Source organism: Diplotaxodon limnothrissa, linkage group LG13, assembly GCF_057381915.1.
Source record: "Diplotaxodon limnothrissa isolate DT_005_m linkage group LG13, D_limnothrissa_male_GT1.1, whole genome shotgun sequence".
NCBI lineage: Eukaryota > Metazoa > Chordata > Actinopteri > Cichliformes > Cichlidae > Diplotaxodon > Diplotaxodon limnothrissa.
Genome location: NC_140608.1, coordinates 1,167,436 through 1,189,612, shown reverse-complemented (window position 1 = coordinate 1,189,612; position 22,177 = coordinate 1,167,436). Strand labels below are relative to the sequence as shown.

General features: G+C 39.1%; 1 protein-coding gene across 4 annotated transcripts in view; it reads left to right on the top strand.

Annotated features, from left to right (window-relative positions):
• LOC146619643 (attractin-like protein 1) overlaps positions 1–22,177 on the top strand; it is a 335,474-nt gene that overhangs the window by 190,029 nt on the left and 123,268 nt on the right. For all 4 annotated transcript variants that reach the window (XM_085368997.1, XM_085368998.1, XM_085368994.1 and 1 more), the window contains 2 exons: positions 6,689–6,750; positions 19,951–20,029. In XM_085368997.1, coding sequence (XP_085225123.1) covers positions 6,689–6,750; positions 19,951–20,029 — 141 coding nt within the window. The remainder of the gene's footprint in view (positions 1–6,688; positions 6,751–19,950; positions 20,030–22,177) is intronic.

Genomic DNA, 22,177 nt, shown 5'->3' with positions numbered 1-22,177 from the left:
CTGTTGTGAAAAACAGAATCTGTTTTATTATTATTATTATTATTATTATTATTACAACAGCTGCAGTATATTAAACTAAAACCACTAACCTCAGTAGAGCTGTTTCCTACATCAAAACTATGAACGGGCTTAAAAAAACTATGTAGCAATAAATAATTCAACATGCAAAGCACACAGGAGCACTTTCCATTCCATAAATAGCATATACTGTGGTGACTCATGTAATCGCTCTTTTTCAATGTAAATTTCACTAACGATGTCTAATCTTTCAGGAGTGCAGTACTTACCATTACAGTATCTGACATTGATTTGTCTTAAGCCCTTTTTGGATGGGATTATTGTTCCCTGGGGGCCTCATGTGATTGAGAAATTACCCGTCCCACTATCTCTGTAGGTTCTCAGTCATCCAGATCATGGTAGTTTTGAGATCTTGAGAAATAAAAGAAGGAAACTGGACTTCCTATATTAGTCCTGTGTTAGAATCCCTTTATTAGAAGTACAGTTACTATTTATTTTCTATCACTCCTGCTCCAACCAGCTGTTTCATATGTTAGTTTCGCAGATTCAGTTCATTTCAATTCAATATAGCGCCAAATCACAAGAACAGTCACCTCAAGGCACTTTATATTGTAAGGTAGACCCTACAATAATACACAATACATATGAAGAACAACCCCACAATCATATGACCCCGTATGAGTAAGCACTGTGGCAACAGTGGGAAGGAAAAACTCCCTTTTAACAGGAAGAAACCTCCGACAGAACCAGGCTCAGGGAGGGGCGGGGCCATCTGCTGCAACCAATTGGGGTGAGAGAAGGAAGACAGGATAAAGACATGCTGTGGAAGAGAGCCAGAGATTTATAAGAAGTATGATTCAAAGCAGAGAGGTCTATTAACACATAGTGCATGAGAAAGGTGACTGACTGACATAGTATTTATAAAGTGTGTTTTACTCAGATGTACTGTCATCACTAGTCAACAACTAGACCTAAAGTCAACCTAAAGGCTGTTGGGCCTGTTCACAGTAAGGACACTGTCATTTATGTTATCCATCTCATTTCCTTTGACAGTTTGCTCCTCTCCATGCTGTACAGAAGCAGAAAACCTAGATTTGTACCAAAAGGTTTCCCAACTTTCCTTTTTAATGACAAAGCATCACTTTAAAACACACACAAAGATGTTCATTCAGAACATCTTTCCTACAAAAAATATAGGAAAAAAGGCAACATCACCAAGATGTGACATTGTCTTGGTGAATGAGGCTAAAATTGTCACAGGACATTTGTCTTTGATGCGATTTTATTGACATGGCTTTTATTGCTAAGGATTGATATTGAAAATGACTTACTACAGGTCTCCATAAAATAATTACATCATGTAAAGAATGGTAGCAGGATAACAACATGGTTATACAAATAGTTTAGGGCACTTTCTTATATGCATCAGTTCTGTGTTTAAAAAATGCTGCAAGTTACACCATGGCAAACTGCCAAACGATAAGTGTGCACAGGTCTTTGCTGCCAAAATCTAAATGCCAGTATTGCTGTACACCACTCTGCAGTTTTTACTTAAAGCATATAAAACCTGTCAAGAGACACAGTTAAGTTTGCTTTGAAGAAACCAGCAAAAACAGTAGCTTGAAAACGACCATAGAATTATCTCCTCTGTATCTCAGTAAGAGTTGCACAAATATAGTGCATTTCTTGTCACTATTGAAATGAATTAAGTTATACTTAAATTGTCCAAATTATACTTGTCTGATGGTAATTTGCTCATTCTATGTATGTGCACATTAAGCTTGCATTATGTGTTTGTCCTCGTGTTAGATTCTCGTTTGTGGCTCTGCAGTGGTGTGTGCTGGGATGAAAAGGGTGTGGTCTAAACATCTTATTGATTATAGTTGTTTAACGACTGCAGTTGTTGTAAATTGAAATGATGGTAGTTGGCTGGAGCTGGTATGGGACTCATGAGTGCGGGAGAGAAAAATTAAGAGCAGTTTAAACTTACTGCATTAAGTGCAGCGATCATAATTTGTCCACTGTGCAAGTTTGTGTTTGTTTTGTTGCATTTGTTTTTCAGTGTACAGGATGTTTATCCATTGTTTGACAGTAAATGTGTGCTTTTTTTTTTGTTTGTTTTTTGTTTTGTTCTTTTACCTTGTTGCAGTATGTGTGTACACTCATAATAACTCTTTATATTGTCAGGGGGGAATGATGTAAACTGCTGCAGTAGAAGCCTGAATGCAAAGCCAGGCTCTTTTCTCCCTGATGCCTGTATTAATGCTGTGTCCCACTGGACCAAAATCAGCTTTTCTGCAGCTTTTTCACTGTCAGGCCATTTTACCTGCTGCACAAGTGCTGGTAAACCTCTTAAGCTCATTCTGCCCCATTTCTTTCCCTCTTCCCTCCCAAGTAGTCTCAAAGGATTCACCAAAGACAAAGACGCAGCCTCTTTGACTATTAGGGCCATTTAAAGGTATCCCCATGTTGAACATGGCTGAAATACAGTGCCGTTATTTTGATGCGTCCCATCAGTATTTATTTTATAATTTACAACCCCAGTTAGCTGCAGTGGTTTAATGTTTTTAAATTCATTTTTCACAGTCTACTGTGTGCTACTACTCAGTGCTACTAAGTACATAAGTGGTTTTGCCTGTACCTCTTTTATATTATCTTAAAGTTTCATGAGAGAAAGTGTAAGATTTTGACACCTTTGAAAGACAATTAGTACAAAATGAAAGACTTTTCGCCTCTTAACGTAAAAATGAAAAAGAATAAGAAAGTGCGGGTCTGTCTAGCATAGGATGATTTCTTATTAAACTACTGATGCACATTTAAAGACATCTAAAGTTTAATTGTTAAGAATTTATCAGATTCTAAAGTTAGCTTTTAATTTCAAGAGAAACTCTGAGGGCAACATGTCCTCATAGTAATTAGATGTCATAGTCTCTCCTCGGATATCTTTTTTTTGTTCCAATACACTTAATATCAAAAGCATAAGCTGTCCTTATAAACATAATTTACTTTACAGTTGGAAGAAGTGATATTTCTTCATGAATGACACATTTGTTATTTATATAATATGGTTTGATCTTCATCTACATGCGAGTCACACTTTTATGCACAAACTCACTCAACAAATAAACAAAAACACAGGTCTCAGATGTTCTAGTTAAGGAGGTAAGGCAATGTTTTAGTTGAGCTCCTATAAAGAAACACATACTGATAAAGTACGCTCTTCTCAAGAGGATTGGTTGGTATGAACTATGCCTTGTTCACAACAACTTTCTTAGGGCCTTAATATAATCATTATGTAATATCCTGGAGGTTTGAAAATGCAAAGAAAGCTATTCTAAAGACATAGGCGTTCATTAATCCACAATAAGACAAACAGTTTACAAATGGAAGAAATGTTGGGCTGTTGCTATTCTGTATACGGGTGAAGCTCTGTGGATGGTGAAGGAGAATTTGAAGTTTTTGGCAAAAATGCACAAAGTTCCTTTAAGAAAAGAGACACTGCCAAAAACTGACTGAGAAGCATGGTGGATGCAGCATCATGGAATAGTTGTTTGGCTGTCTTGCAATCACTGTGGGATCAAAGAATTAGAAATGACATTAGGACATGTTGCACAAGAACATCTGGGCAGCAGTTCCTTAAGCTTATGAGCGCATTCTGTAGGTGATCTAATTAACCTTCCTGCCTTCTTGGGACCTTTTTGTGCCACTGCTATGTGTTAAATGGCTGCCATTTCCACTGTGTTCAGTGGAATATAACCAAACTTGCCACAGGATAGTTTTTACCTGTCAATGTTAATATTCCAGTGTGAATTCCTTAAATCAGCCTAAAATGGCTGAGCAGCAGAAATCCCCACACCCATCACCCTGGGGACCATTTTCTGCCCATTGACTTCCATTATAAACGCTATTTTTCAACCCCAAATTATCATCATATGATTTTATTTTTTCTTCTTTTCTTGGATGTCAATGAAGACTCAGGGCCTTGAAGTTTTAATTTTTAAATTGCAATGTATGTTGGTGCCAATCTTTGGTCCATCTAAAGGCCTACTTATAATGACAATCACATATTACTTCAACTGGTTTTTTGTGGAAATATTTAGTTTCGTTTTTTGGTTTTTGGGGCTTATAACACAGGGCGCTCATGTAATAACACTGGGATTTGAAGGGTTAAAACAACGAAAATATAATTAAAACTTTACATGAATATTTCAGGGAGAAGTAGTTTTACAAGGTTGGCTAATTTAAAGTGGAATAAAATATGGATATGTGGTCTTTTTATGGCGTGGCTGAGAATGGTCCCTAGGGTGATGGGTGTGAGTTTTTTAAAGGATGGCAGGAGGGTTAAACAATAAACCAAACCAAAGTAAATATTCAACAGAGTGCTTGAGAGAGAACTAAATTTAAGTTTTGGAAACTCCAAAGCAAGTCACTAACTTTTACCTAATTTAGACGTCTGTGGAAATGCCTGCTGTGTGCCATCAAGACATCAGTTGATGATGTGGAAGTGTCAGAAGCAATTTTAGGCTAAATCTGATGAAGGCTATTGCTGTTAAAAGAGGACCTAAAGGTTTCAAGGCTACAATTTGCATTTGTTCAGTAAAACCATTAAAAAAAGCTTTTTATTTATGTTAATGTCAAAATAGCAGCAAATACAAACACATTACGTGTTGAGGTGTTGAAAAAAACTCCTTTGTGAAAAGGTTTTTAATTGGCAGTCATCTTAGTGGGACTTTGACAAATCAATTGTTGTTTGGTCTGCTGCTGTGCAACTTTTCAGTTCTCCATTCTTGTATTTTCTTAACCAAGAATGCTCACTTTCTTAAATGTAACCATATTTTAAATGAGTGGATAAGACATTGGGAAACACCATTAGTAACAGTCATACTGGTTGAGCTTGGAAGAAACTGACAGGTAATCAGTTTTCCTGTGAAGCAGACCTCCTAATTGAATTACTCCATTTAATTACTAAATGGATCAAAGCTCTAAGATGGTCATTACAATTCTTAGACTTTACTCTTAGTTTTCTACGAAACAATAGCAGTGATTTTGCTCAGTGCACTGGCACACCAATACTTGCTCTAAGATGATGACTACTACTTTTCCCCAGTACTTCTGTACTGGTTGTGCTGCTGGCATGAAATCATAAGTGAAAACAAACAAACCACCAACCAGTAGCCGTCAGTAAATTTGTGCTGTTGAGAGTTTTACTTTTGTACACCAATATTCCTTTTGTTTTTTTTGTTTTTTAAATTATCCTCATTAACCGCTCGTCTTTGGTTGACTTGGTCATTTGGTCATTTATCTTAGAGCATTGATCCATATGAGGAGTCTTTGTGCCTTCTAACTGTAACTGAAATATCAGCTTTTTGTTGTCCCTGCAGGACAGGAAAGTGAATGGAAAATCAATTATTTTTGTAATAAATAATCCTCTTAACATGATGGATTTGAGACATAGACTGCAGTGGCTTTTCAAGAGTTTTCATATCTGAGAGCCAAAACTGTACTCTGAAGCCAGAAGGCACATCTTACATAGACACAGAAAAACACACAGTAAACTCACACAACTGTTCATAAACACGGATTGTATTGAGTTACAGAGTGAGGGATGAGATGAGGTGAGAGGTGAGGATGGCTTTCATGCTGTTAGGAATATGTGTGGGTGTGTATGCTGATGAAACGAGTGGAAATATAGATAATACATCTTTTAATATTGCAAAAACAGTACAAAAATGTGGCTCATTTAAACATGCACAAACTAGATGAAGTTTTTGGCCACTTTAAAAAGGGCATATCATATTTTTTTAACTTTATGAGCCTTAATTAGTATAGCAGACATTGGAAACATAGTAAATTGGAAGCTTGGGTTTCCACAAGCAATAAAGAAACATTGTTTGATAATCAGCCAGGATGTTGTATTCACTAATATGGAATTGTGCTTTTCTTTACTGAAATATAGAATAATCTGTTAAAGTTAAACCAGTTAATATCTGCATGGTTGAAGACAAGCGGAAAAATCAATTACCAATAATTACAATAAATACACAGTGTGCATTGACTGAGTCGACATGTTTTATATCTGTGGCTTTGAACACCAGAGTGTCACACACTGCACCAGCATCCCAGAACAGAGAACATGATGGATGATGCAGCCAGTTGATTTAGTGGAGCTATAGCATGCAGTAGGTTTGTCAAATTTCAATTGTTGAACAAAGTGCTGCAGAATACCGAAGAACACAAAAGGCCAGAGGCTTTTAGTCACAGGCTAATCTTATAATAACCTGCAACCCATACGGTGGTGCATCACATTGTATTCTTTGTGTTTGTGTCATGTTTGAATGTAAAAGGCAGGAATAAAACCAATGGTTTTTTGTAAGAGGTCTGAATGCTGGCCTTGGATAAAGAAAGATGTTTAACAGATACTGTTTTAGTTTCCAGTGTTCTGTAAAAGGAGCAATAAAAAAGCAGTGCAGTGACTTGTGTCGATTTTAGTCTGTGTTGTTCTTACATTTGCAGGAAGAAGTTTTGTTGGAAAAAGTTCCAATCACAAATGGGAGGAGAAGAAAATCAGCATTTTAACTGCTGTTCAAAGGTCATATAGAGGCAAAAAGTCAAACTTGTACATTTTGCACTAACCTCTTGCACTCTCTTTCCCTTTCTTGTCTTGTCTCAGATTGCTTTCTCTCAGCACAACAGCATCATGGACCTGGTGCAGTTCTTCGTTACCTTCTTCAGGTAAGTTTTTTTTTTTTTATTGTTATATTTACTTATTTACTGACTCTTTCATGCCGAGCACCTTGTAGGGCTTTTGCTGCTCAGTGGTTCAGCTCCCAGAAGATCTTTGCTCAACTGAGCTCTAACCTGAAGTCACAAAGTTACAGTAGGAGGCAGCAGCCTCAGGAAAGACACTTCACCCTCAGCAGCTGTGTTACCTTCTGCAGGAGAAGTGTGGGTTGCTAAGAAAGAGCATGGATGCACAATTGATTGAAACATAATTTTATCTTGAAGAAAACCTGCAGGATTAATAAGATGAAGGGTTTTGTTTGTATAATGTATAAAGTTGCTGTGCTTGCTCTTAAAAGAATCATTTCGAAATCTTAATACTTAAAAAATTTAGGTTTCATGAAACAAAAAACTTTAAAAAGTATCCAAATGAGTTGCTTTGACCTGCAAATCAGCTAATTAGTGGGCTCCCAATCTTTGAAAAACCAGTGCATTATTAATAAGCTCATAAGAATTTTATAGTTGTTTTTCATACCTTCTCACTCACTTGAATTGAAGAAAATATATGAATTTCATATCTAAACTCAAAATGCTGAAACCTAAGAATCCAGTGAAATTAACTATGAGTTTTTCCTTACTATATTTGTTATGTTTCTCTTATTATAATAAAGCCATCATAGCAAGTGAGGAAACTTTCACTAAAAGATTAATTTATATAGTAATATTTATGACATACTTGCCCTTGGTATACTTTTTATTGCATACGTGTAAGAAGACTATAAGTGTACACTATTTGTGTCCAGATGGTTGATTCTTCATAGTCTTTAATCATCTCTGGGTTGTTAAAAAACACATTATAAATACAATAATAGTGGTTATAACAATGACGATAAACAGCTAAATAAAACACGAAGAAATGAATGTAGGTTTGTTAACAGCTCACGTAACTTGTAGTTCACTAGTGCACATGCATGTCTTTTTAAAGTAACCGGTCATCAACAGCCATCAAGTTGAGAATCACAGCTTCTGGGATATTACCGAGCACTTCCATTCAGTGCAATTCTTTCCTTCTAAAATTAAGTTTTTCAAGGCTAAGTGTAAAAAGAGTGACCAGAGCCACAGAAATAACTCGTCATTTCCTTTTCTAGTTGCATTATAGTCTTTCATGTGGGAGAGTATTAAAGATTTCCCACTACCAAATTACCAGTACTTGGATGACAAGCTTTGATCCAACTGTGTAAAATAGACTTTCTGGCAACTCTCTAGAGGGTAGGCCTAAGAGGAATCATCTTTTGTATTGCTTAATTTATTTTTTATTTTCCACTAAGTTCCAGGAAATCCTAAGAACCTGGAAATCAATTTACTCCCCAGAAGCAGCAAAAATATGTTCGCCTCTCAGAATGCCACTTAATGCACAGATGAGGTTTTACCATGTTTAACTATATACCTTGATGATATTTGACATGTGTTTGTTCAGACAGTTTGAACTGAAACAAATGCAAACATACATATAAATAAAGTGTATATGTAGGCGATCGTGGCTCAAGTGTTGGGTGTTCGTCTTGTAATCGGAAGGTTGCCGGTTCGAGCCCCGGCTCGGACAGTCGCGGTCGTTGTGTCCTTGGGCAAGACACTTCACCTACCGCCTACTGGTGATGGCCAGAGGGGCCGATGGCGCGATATGGCAGCCTCGCTTCTGTCAGTCTGCCCCAGGGCAGCTGTGGCTACAACTGTAGCTTGCCTTCACCAGTGTATGAATGTGAGAGTGGTATTGTAAAGCGCTTTGAGGGGTCCCAAAAAGCGCTATATAAATGCAATCCATTATTATTATGAGAAAAAAACAGAATTTATATAATTCTAATGAGTTTGGGAATCAATATTTGATATGATCACCTTTATTTTTCAACATCGCCTGAAATCTTTTTGGCAAATTTTCATAATTCCATTAATTCTGACAAGATCCCCAACACTACTGCCTCAAATGCAACCCCAAACCATGACAGAGCCTCCTCTACATGCTTTACAAATGGTTGTCATAATCAGTGCTGTACCTCTCTCCTGACCTACTCCAGGAACCAAAATTTTCTGATTTGGATTAATCACTCCATCAGATCTGTTGCCACTGATCTTCATTCCAGGTCTTGTGTAGTTTGCCATACCCCACTTTTTTCCTCTCCATTTCTCTTCCTTATGAACTTCTTGACAGCCACGTTTCCACTGAGATTTTGGCAAACAGTAGATGGATCAACCAGGTGCCAAGGACCAGGTGCATCGCTTAGGCCCTGTGTCACATCTTTGCTGGATTTGTTTTCCAATTTCTTAAGGACAAGACTTTGATGTTATTCATCTGCTGTAGTTTTTTTGTCCTCCACTTATCTGGTTTCCTCAAAATTTTTAATGGCACACTGCACATATGCTGCCTGTTGTGGTGAGATTGGGTGCCAAATGTTCATCTAAAAGCTCTTTGGAATCATCTTCCTGGTGCAGAAATACGATTTATAGCTGTAAAACTATGTTTCCCCTGTTACTTGTAATTTTTGGTTTTCTGGAATTAGTTTTTTTTGTTGCTTGTTAGACTACCTGCCTCACTCTAATAAAAGTTCATTGTCCATTTCTTCATTCTGTCTGCAAGTCTGCATTTGGCTCCACATTATCCACACATTATGATAACTATCCGGTCGTTAAGTGATGACGTGACGAATCCTACTTCCGGGCCTAAAGTAGTCTGTGTTTAATATGGCTTTTGTGTTGTTAACATGTTTAATGTTTTGTATTTTCTTCTATTTAATCTCAAAAAACTCCTAAAACAGTCAGTGATCACTGTTGACCTCCCTCGGCTTTTATTACTGCTAATCATTTATTTAAGCTCAGTTTTTAAAACCTTAGGCTGTAGCTACAGCCCAGCCCATGCAGCAGTATATGAATGACTAACCTCATATTGTGGATGGATTATCTCAGTTGTTCTCCTGGCTGAAGTTTGGTCCTTTTACAGCATCCTGCCATGCGATTACATTTGTTCCTGACCACCGAGAACACTCACGCTAACTTTTATCGAGTGGAAAAAAAGTTAGCTTGTGTATATTATGCTAACATAGCTGTGTCGCTAGCGGTCACGTAGCACATCATTATATACCAGCTAGCAAAACTTCAGTAACCCTACAAACGTCACTGCTGTTTAGTTTTCTGTCTTCATTTACGTTGGAAGTGATAACAGAGCTGTACGTTTTAATTTGTTTCCAAAACCCCGCAGTCAGAACATGCTATATTGTATTTATTTATTTTTTTATTTTTTTATTTTTTTTGTGTCCCGTTTGGATCTTTAGCCATCAGAATTGTTGTCTTGAGGCCAAGAAAGATGCCAAGCGGATTTATTTTACCAAGTGGATCATCATGGCCTTGCCATATTGGTCCATTTGATTGACCTTTATTATAATTATGAATTTATTTTATTTTCAGTTGCTACAAACGGGACAGACATGACTGGGGGATAGGACAGGGAGAAAGAATGAAAGAAAGAGAGGGAGAGAAAGAAAACCAAAGGGGAGAAGAGACGGTGAGAAGGGGGGGAAGAAAGAAAAAAACAAACAAACAAACAAAACACCTGGATCACCTGTATGGAGAAAAAAAACAGAAGAGAAAGCAAACAACAAAGAGCAACATAATAAAAAAAACATCACCATCACAATAAACTAGCTAGCAGTAGATACTAAATAATAAACAATGTTGTGCAGCATGCAAGATAGACAGCGCACAATGTGCTTTGAGGCAGCAGCCAAGAAAGGCTGTGAACACACGTGTGTACACCTGTTTGCACACCTGTGTGGATCAGCATGCTTGTATTCCAAAGGTTTCTCCATGTAATGATCTGCTAGGGAGTGTGGGGAGCCATAGCCCCGTCCACCAGGGTATGAAGCAGGTATGGAGGAGATCCAGGCCCCAGATATCCAGAGGCCCCAGAGTACAAGGACCCGAGGAGGACCACCAAAGGGGGGGGGGACCGTGCCACCCTCCTGGGAAGAGCTGAGTAGAGCCCCAAATACACCGACCATCCTCTGGATGCTGTAAAATGTGCCCACCCCCAAGGCCCTATATGTGTGTGTTATGTGAGAGTGTGAGTAATGTGGATGTCTAGGTTGCAGAATAAAATTGAGGCACAGGCGGCCAGAAGGGGACAGAGGGGGAGTGCCTCCCTGCACCCTCGTGACATACCTGCACCCCAAGCCCTGCGTGTGTGGGTGGGTGACCCCAGTGGGCACCCCCACACTCTGGAACCCACCAGGGCAAGGGGGCCCAGGCCCATCCGGACCGGGGCCCGCAGCTATATATAGCTATATTGTATTTAGATAGAAGCTAGCGAGCTAACTCCCTGCTAACTTCTAACTCCGTTAAATGTCATAAATTCCGTTTTCATGGATGCCTGGATGTTAAACTCAATTGTTACACCTGGTAGAGCAGAACACTGATCATTTTATTAAAGATGAAAGACTTTAGACAGTTTTTCAACTCTCAGTAATGCCATAGTGATCGTTTGATATATGGACCTGCAGCGGAGCTTAGGCCCAGACACGGCTAGTGACGTCAGACTTAACGACCCGATAGTAGAAAGGCAGTGTTCAGCAGCCAGTCTAGCAGTATATCATCGTTGATTATGCACACAAAAAAAGTCAAAAGATAGAATGAGTTTCACATTTACACATTAATCAGCTTAAAGCAGCAAGAATACAGATGATGGGAAGCTACATGGGATGAAATGTCTTGCTTACCCATCTTGTTTATTTGTCTATATACAGTAGAGCTTGCTGTGGACATTTAAAGGAATCAGCACAAATAGACATGAAACAGGACAACATCCTGCTGTCTGTGCATTTTCCTTTATCTTTCTGAGGCAGGACGTTGTTTAATAATATTATTATTGCTTTTTGTTGTTTAAGATAAATGGAAATAATTAAATCCAAAAATAATTTCCATTCCATCTATGGTTTTCCTTTACAATAACTCCATTAGAAAACACACAGCCAGTCATTTTTATTTTTCTATTTTTGGACTGGGTGAGAGTCGTTTGTGTTACAGCTCATAGTCATGCAGACCCACACTGGATCTAATGAGACTGTTTTGGGAAAGATGTCTGGAATGAGCTCTGCTGTCTTCAGGCAAGATTCTGCCACTCAGCTCTGACGTCGGACAAGTGTGTGTCTCTGTTTGTGTTAGTGCGTGTGTGTGTGTTATTTCCTGTATATGTTCACATGTATCCTCTTTCCTGTGTTCATGCTTGTGTGTGTGGGAGTGTGTGTCACTATGCAGCCATGTGGGGAAGTGAGACGTTTTGTGCCCAGGGCCGGCTTCTGGACATCGGTGACCTTTAGGCCAGCATAGAGAGATGATGTCACCATTCAGGGACAGTGTTTTGCCGGGAGAGTTTCTTGCATGTGTGTATGCATGTTAGTTACTGCTATGTTGATGAGTTGCTCTCTTCTGCACTGCAGACTTGAGAAAAGGATATGTGCTAAAACAAGGGGACTTTTCTTTCCATTGTTGGTTTATTTGCAGCATGTTATATAATGTGATGTGCATTTATTTTTCTTTAAGTTGTGGTGAGTTCATTAAAGGGTTTTGAGCAGCAGTTTTTGCCAATGTTGAACCGAAAAGCAAACAGACCATCCCGTTCTCGTTCCCATAACGAGGTGAACAATGTGGCCTTTGTGTCTGTGATATTGGGTTATGAAATAATAAGACTTGTTACCACTATGCCAACTCTTGCCACAATGCCAACATTCCCTGCTGAGTTTGGAAGTTTGTTCACTTACAAATGTATGAAAAGGCTCTGCGGTAGCTTCATTGTTAAGTAGAGAGACAGAATATTAACTAGATCCAGACACATAACATTACATAAAAGTTATAAACGGCTGTGTGCCCATCTGCCATTACACAATAGACATACATTGTAATATACTTTGCATAATAGATTACAGTCAATCAGTTACAGATAATACTGATCTCAGCTTGTGTGAATAAAGCACACCTGTACACAGAATCACCACCATCATTGGCAAGACCAAAGAGTTGTCAGATGATGTCATGGACAAGATTGTAGATTCTAAGGAAGAAGTTCGGAGAACTGTTGGTTATTCAGAAATGGAATAAATGCAGAATGACTATCAATTTCTCTTGGGCTCATACGTGAGGATGATCATGAGAGATGGTAGATCAATCCAAAACTACACGGGAAGATGCTTGTTAAAGTTCTGAATGCAGGTAGGACCAAAGTCACCAAGAACACCTGCTGTGTTTGAAGGAAGATAAATGCTAAATATGATCCAAAGAACACCATGGCCACAGTCAAGCAAAGAGGTCAATCTACGTTGCTCACGAGCTCTGGGTAGTAACCGAAAGAATGAGGTTGCGATACAAGCAGCAGAAATTAGTTTCCTTTGAAGAGTGGGTGGAGTAGAGCCACTGCTCCTCTACATTGAAGGAGCCAGTTGTGGTGGTTTGGGCATTGGACTAGGATGCCTTCTCAATGCCTCCTAGAGGTGGTTTTCTGGGCATAGCCTACTGGGAGGAAGCCCCGGGGCAGACCCAGGATTCTCTTTAGAGATTAGATCTCTGTGTTTTGAAAAGTGAACTACTTTAGCTGGGAGGTAGGGGTGGGGCAGTGTGTTCCATCTATGCTGTATGAAGTTGTGTGTAAAACTGAAAGAGGTGAAAACTGTTCGGTATTGGATGGATTATCTGTTCAGAGATTAATTGTTAGTTATTAGTATCTGAATATTTTTTGACAACACTTTAGGGTAATTGAAGAAAAACTAAGAAGTCTGATAAATGAAATGCAGTCTATCGTCAAATGTTGTCCTTACCATGTCCACATGCGGTGCTGTAGATTCTGAGTGTGTCACAAGTCTGGACTTCTTGGCTTGTGTTGCAGTGTGCAAGTACCAAAGAGCCTTAGTCATGACTCTCATTTTGTGTGTGTATGTGGGGGGTAGCCTTTAGGCAGAAGGCAGAGTGATGAGATGCAGTCTGGCAGTGGGAATGCAGAGAAAATTGAAAGATATGCAGCTAAGGCAAAAATCAGGACTGAAAGTAAATATTGAACATGTATCTGCATGTCAGTTAGTGATCTGATTTACCCAGATTACTTATTACCCTAAAAATACATTTAATTTCTATCTCTGCAATAACCACTCCAAACTTCTAAAAAGGGTTCAACAGCTTTAAATTCGGTTTAGGCAATCAAATCTCTCGGTTAAGGCTGGAGAAAGATTGAGTTCTGGGCCAACACTGCTTTGTGCATGACAGTGATCTACAAACATCTGTTGAGTATTCAACAGTTAATTCAGTAATTGAGCAATTAAGTGTCCTTCAAAATCAATTGAGGCAAATTAGTTATAAACATATTTTGTCAGAGATAGGTGATGGAACCTGGCCTCCATTGCTGCCTGAAGAATTGTGTGACAGTGTGATGTGAAAAGGCATCATGTTTCTTTCAGCATTGCTGGTCAAAAATCCACAACAGTCTTATCATATTATAATTAATGTAAATATAGAAACTGTGGTGCAGCCGATTAAGTAGAGTACTTTTACCCACTCAGAGTTGAATCCTGTATGAAGCCAAAAGCCTGCATGAAGCAGCCTTAATACAGAGGGGGAACTGCTGCAGGAGAAGGGCTGTCTATTTTCAAATCCTTAAGGGTTTTTATTTTTCAGTTCTAGATTTCTGCCTACTGCAGCTTTAATTATAGTCCAAAAATTTGAAGCAGAATCAAAGTTGGCGACATGAGGGCAGAGGGGAAAAGAGAAAAGACTGAAATGCTGCAGTATTAAACAATAGCTGGAGAAAAAGCTCAGCCATTATTAATTTTATGTGATATTTTGAAAGTGGCATCGTTTTAAGTGTAAATACAGTCTCGTAATGACTCATATCGATCTGTGTTGGATGTGCTTTTGAAAATTAGGCCCAGATGTTTAAAGACTCCCGGAGTAGTTGTAAAATTTTCTTCCACAAAGAATCTACAGTTTAAAAACTCTCCTCTCCTCATCTTCCCGTCTCTCCCACCCTTCATCCATCCTCCATGCACATTCTTTTTCATATCCAAATGAAGGAGAATGGCCATAATTAAACAGCATTTATGTTGCTCCTCTCCACAGTCTCAGATGCTAATTGGTGACACCGCAGCGCAGCTTTGTCCAATTACTCCCAGCTCTGACTCGCTTGATTAGCAATCAGTTTCATTCTCTCTCTTTTCCCCTAAAACAGCAGAGTCGCTACTCAGAAGTGAGTGGCTCATGAGACTCCCCGAAATTGCCCATGTCATTTCAAAATGACCACCATGACCAACATCCACTTCGAGTTAAATTCTCTGTGGTGTTCTCTTTGATCAAATATCTGGGTAGTGACCGAAAGAATGAGATTGCAGACAAGCGGCGGAAATGAGCTTCGTCTGCAGGGTATCTGTGCTCAGGCTCAGGGTGAGGGTGCTTGCTCATTTGGGAGGGACTCAGAGCAGAGCTGAACTTTAGAGCAGCTGACTGAAAATCTGACTAGGTTGCCTCCCAGGTAAGGAAATTTGGACAGACCCAGGCATGGCTTTACATTCAAGTGCAGATAGCTACGAATTTAACTATTGATCTTTTCAGCATCGTCCCTAGTTACTAAATTTTTCAGATTTTACACTCAAGTCAGTATAAGGAAGCTGACTGAGTGGCAGTGGGATAAACCAGTGGTCCAACCTGCCAAATATTATGATAAATAATATAACACACGAGCACATCAGTGCATTTTTCCCCTTTCCTGCCATGAAAGATGACTGCTCTCTCTGTGGGCATAGTTCTTCAAGAGGCTTCTTTCTTTTAAAATGAGTGCTGGTTCACAGGGAACCGTTAGACAACCGACATTGTCTAACTTTGTAAGATATTTACCTTACAGTGTGGAGCACCTTGCACTCACTCACTCTTTTTATTTTTGCTTCACTTGCTGTTTGATTAGGTCTGGGCACCAAAATGATCAGGTTATATTTGCATGTTGAAAAGTGATAGTTACGGATTCCCAGTGGGAAATGCTGGTGTTCCATATGTGATTAATTGGAAGACAGACCAGATAACTTATTGCAGAGACCAAATGAGTCAACTTAAATGGTTTCATCCAGACTGTGCAGCACTTTGTAACTGTTTATTTTAAAGAGTGCTTTAAAAATAAATTATAATTCTTTCCTTTGCTGAAGTGCCAAAATCAAGGCTTAGAAACAAACAAACACACACATTGAAAACATTACAGTTAGAGAACCTGCAGCTTCTCTCTCATGACTCATGCCCTCAGCCTGTCCCTACACTTAGAGTTGATTTGCTGCTTTAGCAAATAGCACAGAATGATTCACTGTACTTCCCTGCATGTGTGTGCTCTTGTGTCTGTCGTATGAACTGTGCTTTTCTACATTTATTTGCCAAAGGCTGAGTCACTTAAAAAAGAAGGAATAAAAGCTGTGGGACCCAGAGTCGTTCTTACACATCCCTCGGCTGTTTAATCGTTTCAGTTGTTCTTACCTGTAGCTGAACAGTCTTAAAACTAAACCTATCAAGAAGCTCAGTCGAGTGTTAACAAACCCACAGGACAACCCTATCCTCCCCTCTTCTTTCTCCTCCCTAATAATTGTAAGAGCCACAATTAGCCATTCTGCTTCATTGGTTAGATGGCTAAGCTCAGGCCCTGTGGCCCATTAATGGTGAGCTGAGGTAAAACAGATTAAATTGGGAATCATGTGCCCGATTGAATCTGAGCCAGTGGAGTGTTTTTAGAATTTAGAGGATGGGAAATCATTGCAGTGGAGTTACTGAGTGTGTATGTCTTTGCAGTAATTATTCTGGTGAATAGTTGCTGTAATGGGGGTCCGGTACTATCCGGTGTGGGGGTTGTTGAGCCTGTGAAATCAGGATCATGTTATGCTGATGGTTCAAGTGGTTCTCCAGTTAGCTGTGAATACACCAAAAATAATGTTGTGTTGTGTCATTTAAAAAAATCAAGTTTGTCTAACTGGTGACCACTTAAGCCAATAAAACAAGCATTTTATGTTTATTATTATACAATCTTTGGGCAATGGAAAGACACAAAATACATATTGCATCAGTCTGTCATGTATTCACTACAACCACCTTTGTACTTCAACAAAGGCTGAACTCTTTGAGGCAAGCTTTTTTATAATTTATTTAAATAGCCTTCAGAAATGGTTCTCCAGACTTCTTGAAGGATTCAATTCAATTCAATTCAATTTCTTTATTGTCCCACAAGGGGAAATTAGTTTAGCAGCAGGAGGATAAGAACAAACAGAACAATACTATAAAACAATAATAACAATAATAATGATAGAAAATTCAAGGACAATTATTTGCCATTAAGGAGACAAGACGCAGTAGGGATAAAAGAGACCTGGAGTCTTTTAGTCCTCCTCGGAGGTACTCTAAAACGGCGGCCGGAAGGCAACAACTCAAACTCACTGTGAAGTGGATGGTTCACACAATTAATAATAGAATGAGCCTTTCTAAGCACATTTCTATGTTAGCTACCTCTTCCTTCTCTCTGTCAAGATAATTCCCCACTGCTTCAGTAATGACCGACCATGTGGGTTTTTTTTCCCAGATACGCTGTTTTGCTAATGTATTAGGGATCACTTTCATGCTGTGAGAAAAATCTGTTGCCAATCAGATGTTTTCCAGATAGTATTGCATGATGGATTCAAATCTGACAGTACTTGTACGTGCTCCTAATTCCATCAGTTTTGACAAGAAAGCCACTGGTTGAAATCAGCCATGACAGAGGCACCACTGTGTTTTACAGATGGCTCTAGATACTGTTGTATCTGCCATACACACTGACAATAATTTGAAACACACGTGAAATTTGGATTCTTCACTCCCTATGACCCTTTGCCACTGATCTTTATTTTAGTTCTTCTGTACCTTAGCATACCGCAACCTTATCTCTTCCTTAAGAAGAACTTCTTGACAGCCACCCATCCACTATGACCATTTCTGAGGAGACTTCAGTGAACAGTAGAGGGATTAACTGAAGGTCAAGCTGCATCTCTCAAGTCCTTTGTCAGATCTTTGCTTTTTTTCCCCCAATTTTTTTAAGGACATGACTTTTATTTCTTCTGTTCTCCCCTTTTCTAGTTTCTCTTAACTTTTTTAAAGACAAAATGGTGAGAAACGCAGCGAATAGCTCTTTGGGAATCATCTCCATAGTACAAAAATACTATTTTATTTATTTTAGACTGTGCTATCTTTGGCTTTTTCATAGTTTCAACTAAAGGAACAGAAAAAAGTGTTTTGATGACAGGCTGGTAGTAATATAAAATCTAAAGATACAGTTAGTAATTGGCTCTTTGCTAAGCTGCCTGCTGCTTGAATAAGTCACAAATCATTGGTTCAACAAAAAAAAGTTCAGTGACTGAACTGAAAATCAGTGAAAAAGCAGCCAACGTCCAACAAAACTCTTAGATGGATGGATGGACGGATGGTCTATCAATCTTCTTCCAAGTATCCGTGGCCGGGTCGCGGGGGCAGCAGCTGGGTCTGTCCCATGGCCTCCTCCAGGTGGGACATGCCTGGAACACCTCACCCAGGAAGCATCCTTGTCAGATGTCCAAACCACCTCAACTGGTTCCTTTCGATGTGGAGGAGCAGTGGCTCTACTCTGAGCCCCTCCCGGATAGTTGAACTTCTCACCCTATCTGTAAGCGAGAGTCCAGCCACCCTTCGGAGGAAGCCCATTATTGCCGCTTGTATCCGCAATCTTGTTCTTTCGGTCACACCCACAGTTTGTGACCATAGGTGGGGGTAGGGATGTAGATTGAATAGTAAATTGAGGCTTCACATTTACACTCAGCTCACTTTGATAGACATTCAGAAAAAAAGTCTTACTCCTTGAGAACTAAATCTAAAGCCATGAAAGGTGACACAATACTTTTGGTCAGTACTGTAGGTGTTTGCACCATGTTTGTTTTAACCGAAGACATGAAAGACACTGTGATGCTAGATGAAAGCTTTCATAATCTGCAAAAGTCAGCAGCAAGAATCTTTAAAGTGGATGGTTTTCATCCAGCAGCAGCAATGAGCATCTTGTCCTCACCACCGGAGGGGATTTCCTGGTTGCGATGTCTCTGAATGCAACTGAAAAGTCAGTGGACTGAAGAGGCCATGACAGCAGTCTCCTCGCCACAATTGGTCTGAAAATGTCACGCTCATTACAACACTAATACCCTTTACAATGCTGTCATCTCCATACTGAGAGATGGGAGAGCACATGCACACGCACTGACACACACAGAAACAGATGAAGAGCAGGATTGTTTCGAAGCTGCTGTCCTCAGCACTTTCTCAGGGACTTCCTGTTGTTAAGTCTTTGGGTGTGCTTGTTTTGAGTTGCTGTCAGAAGTTCTGCTTGAGAGAGAAGCTTTGTGTTTGGCCTGATAACTTTGGCCTCCAGACATTGAACTTTGTAACAGAATGTGTGGATGTGTGTGCGCATCTGTGTGTAAATGAAACCTTGTTCTTTGTTAGAGAGCATCATGTCGCTCATTGCCCTCTTGCCGCCCCTTTTGTGTCCTAAAATCCCCAGCTGCCTGTGGTCGCTGCGGTTTTGTATCTTGCCACATATTTCTCAAGAATTCCTCTCTCCTTTTTAGCCTATGGTCTGCAAGAAATGGAGGTAAAGGGGAGGAAATTAGTGTGGAAATGCAACCATTTATGGTTGTATTTTTATAGTGAGAGCTTAAATGATTGTGTTATCCACAGATACTGGACGCAGGATAACCCCAACAAATAAAAAGAAAACATTAACAGCTGAAAAGCTAATTATAAGCATGAACACAATGATTTTTCTTTTGTTTCACTGACTATTTTGTCACCTTGAGTGACGTCAAGCACTTAGTTGTAATATTTTGACTAACAAGCAGAATAATAATAAAAAAAAAACAACCCATGTAGTCTCTTGGTTGAAAGCCATCTGTTCTGATTCGTGCCACATCAACTGCTGGTTACTTGAAATGCTAACATTTCTTGTATAACCTTTTATTCCTAGAAGTAAAGCGGTTCTTTAAATTGTTTCCATCTAATGCTGCCTGATGGGTTGTTGTTTTGTTTTTTTGCATATTCTTGTTCATGCACTACTGAGAAATCATTGATTTTGGATTGATTTATCATCTGTCTGTCTCCTCTGTCCAGCTGTTTCCTGTCGCTGTTGCTGGTGGCTGCTGTAGTTTGGAAAATCAAACAGACCTGCTGGGCCTCACGGCGTAGAGAGGTAGGACACATCTTGGATAATGTATTGCCTGTGTGTTTGTAATGCGTTTTTATGTGTGCCATTGTGTGCATATGCATTTGTATACATTACATGCAGAGCGTTGTCAAGCTGTGTGTGCACTTGATTCTGCTGCACAGAAACGCAGATGCAGCTGACACATCAAAGGGTAAACACTGATACTACTTCCCACCCACAAGTTGTGAAGGGTGGGTTAATGTCATGAGTACTGGAAGGAAAAAAAAAATCTCTCTGCTTAACGAGCATCGCCATGACGATAAACAAGGCCATTCCCCTTAATTAGTGCTCCTCATGAGCCAATTAACTCAGACGAAGTGATGCTAAACGGAGTGGAATAGAGTGATATATCACTTAAAGCCAGAACAGATGCCACATCATTTCATATTTACTTCTGACCCTCCTCCAAACACACTCGCAGACACATGCAAAAACAATTTAGGCTCCAAATCAATCCCATGCTGCGCTGTTTGACATGTTTTTTGGGGGGATTTTTGTTTTGTTTTTTGGCAGTAACCCTTATTCTCTTTATCACACTTTGTGTTTTATGTTTGTGTCATCAGGGAGGAATCACTGTTGGTTTTGGACAGCTGTGATAATAGTCTATTGTTACTAGTGTAATCCATAGATGTACCACAGGGAGCTATTGTGTTTAAATACACTTGTTGGTTCTTGCTCTTCCCCCTTTTCTCCTCCACTGCTGTTTTGTCATCGTGCAGAAAATGCTGATCTTTTCATTTGCAAATTAACTTTCCCCATTTAAATGATGACGACGTGTGTCTTTAAGATTTATGATGTTTCAAAAATGAATTGCCTTCAATTAGGACTATTCGTAATCTTCTTAAGTGGAGTAAACCTTTATGTTCAGTTAGTGACGTTTTTCTCACATGGTGTATGCAAAACTAATTGTTGTTTGGTTTTTACAGATTTTAATGAATAGAGTCCAGATTGCAGATTGAGCCAGTATGTGACTTTGAGTTTGCATTAGCGTCTCTGCCGAAGAGAAAAGCTTGAAGAACATTTCTGGTTGCAGAAAGTAAACAGAAAATATATATATATATATATATATATAAAAACACAAAATAAGCTGCTAATTATGTACCTGAGACTCTAAAAGATGTGTGTGCTGAAAACTTTAACAGACTTGCTGTTTTTTTTAAACAGTCCAAACAAAATGAGCTCCCCTGCTGCTAATCAGTATAACAAACAGCAGTGTTGCAATGACAGTAAACTGGCATTAGCACACATCTGGCAGGCAAACGCTAATGAAGCAAACACGAAACACTGAAAACCGCAGTTCTTAATATAGCCACCAGAGGCTGTCTTCTAAAGAGAGTCAATCCCAATAAAGTCCAATGTTAAAGTGACTTTAAAGATGAAAGAACTATTTTTACAGCTTTATAACAACAGTATGTGTGGTGAATCTTTTATAACTCACCCCGTCTGTATCACTGTATTAAGGGGTTAGCGTTATGCGTGATTGGAGCCATGGCTGCTCTGAGGCCACTAGCTGTTTTCTGGGTATACCCTTAGCTAATTTGTGGTGTTGTTGCCTTTTGGAGCATTTTGGGAGTGAAACTGTAGAATTTGCTTACATGTTAATCACCACTACTTCATAGATATGCGTCTTTGTGTTTATATTATGTACCAAGGTTGTTGGCATTAGGTAGTTACTTGAAGCGGCATTTAAATATTATAACTAAAAAATATTATTAGAAAATGGCATCACAGTGGTAGGACATATACAGTCTGATCATCCTACAGCTATAAAGCTGTAATAAACCCACCATGCTGTGACAAGGGGCAGAACAAGCTATGTTCAAGAGTAGCTCATTTTAAACGTGTGTGTGCATTTGTGTTTGTTTGTTGTTGTATATGTATGTATGTATATGTATATACATAGATAGATCATCAACTCATTGGAGTGTCCAGATAATGAATGCAAACGTTGCTCTGACCAAATCACTGCCAACACATTTCACACATGAGCCTGATGATAAATCAGTAATGTGTTTAACATCTGAAAAAAGGTGCTTACCGACAATCCAGTTGTTGTCAATTTAAATAGTCAGATTTTTGACCTTATCATCTGTCTTTAATATTTTATGTTGTGCAGAGTCTTTCCTGAGAAAT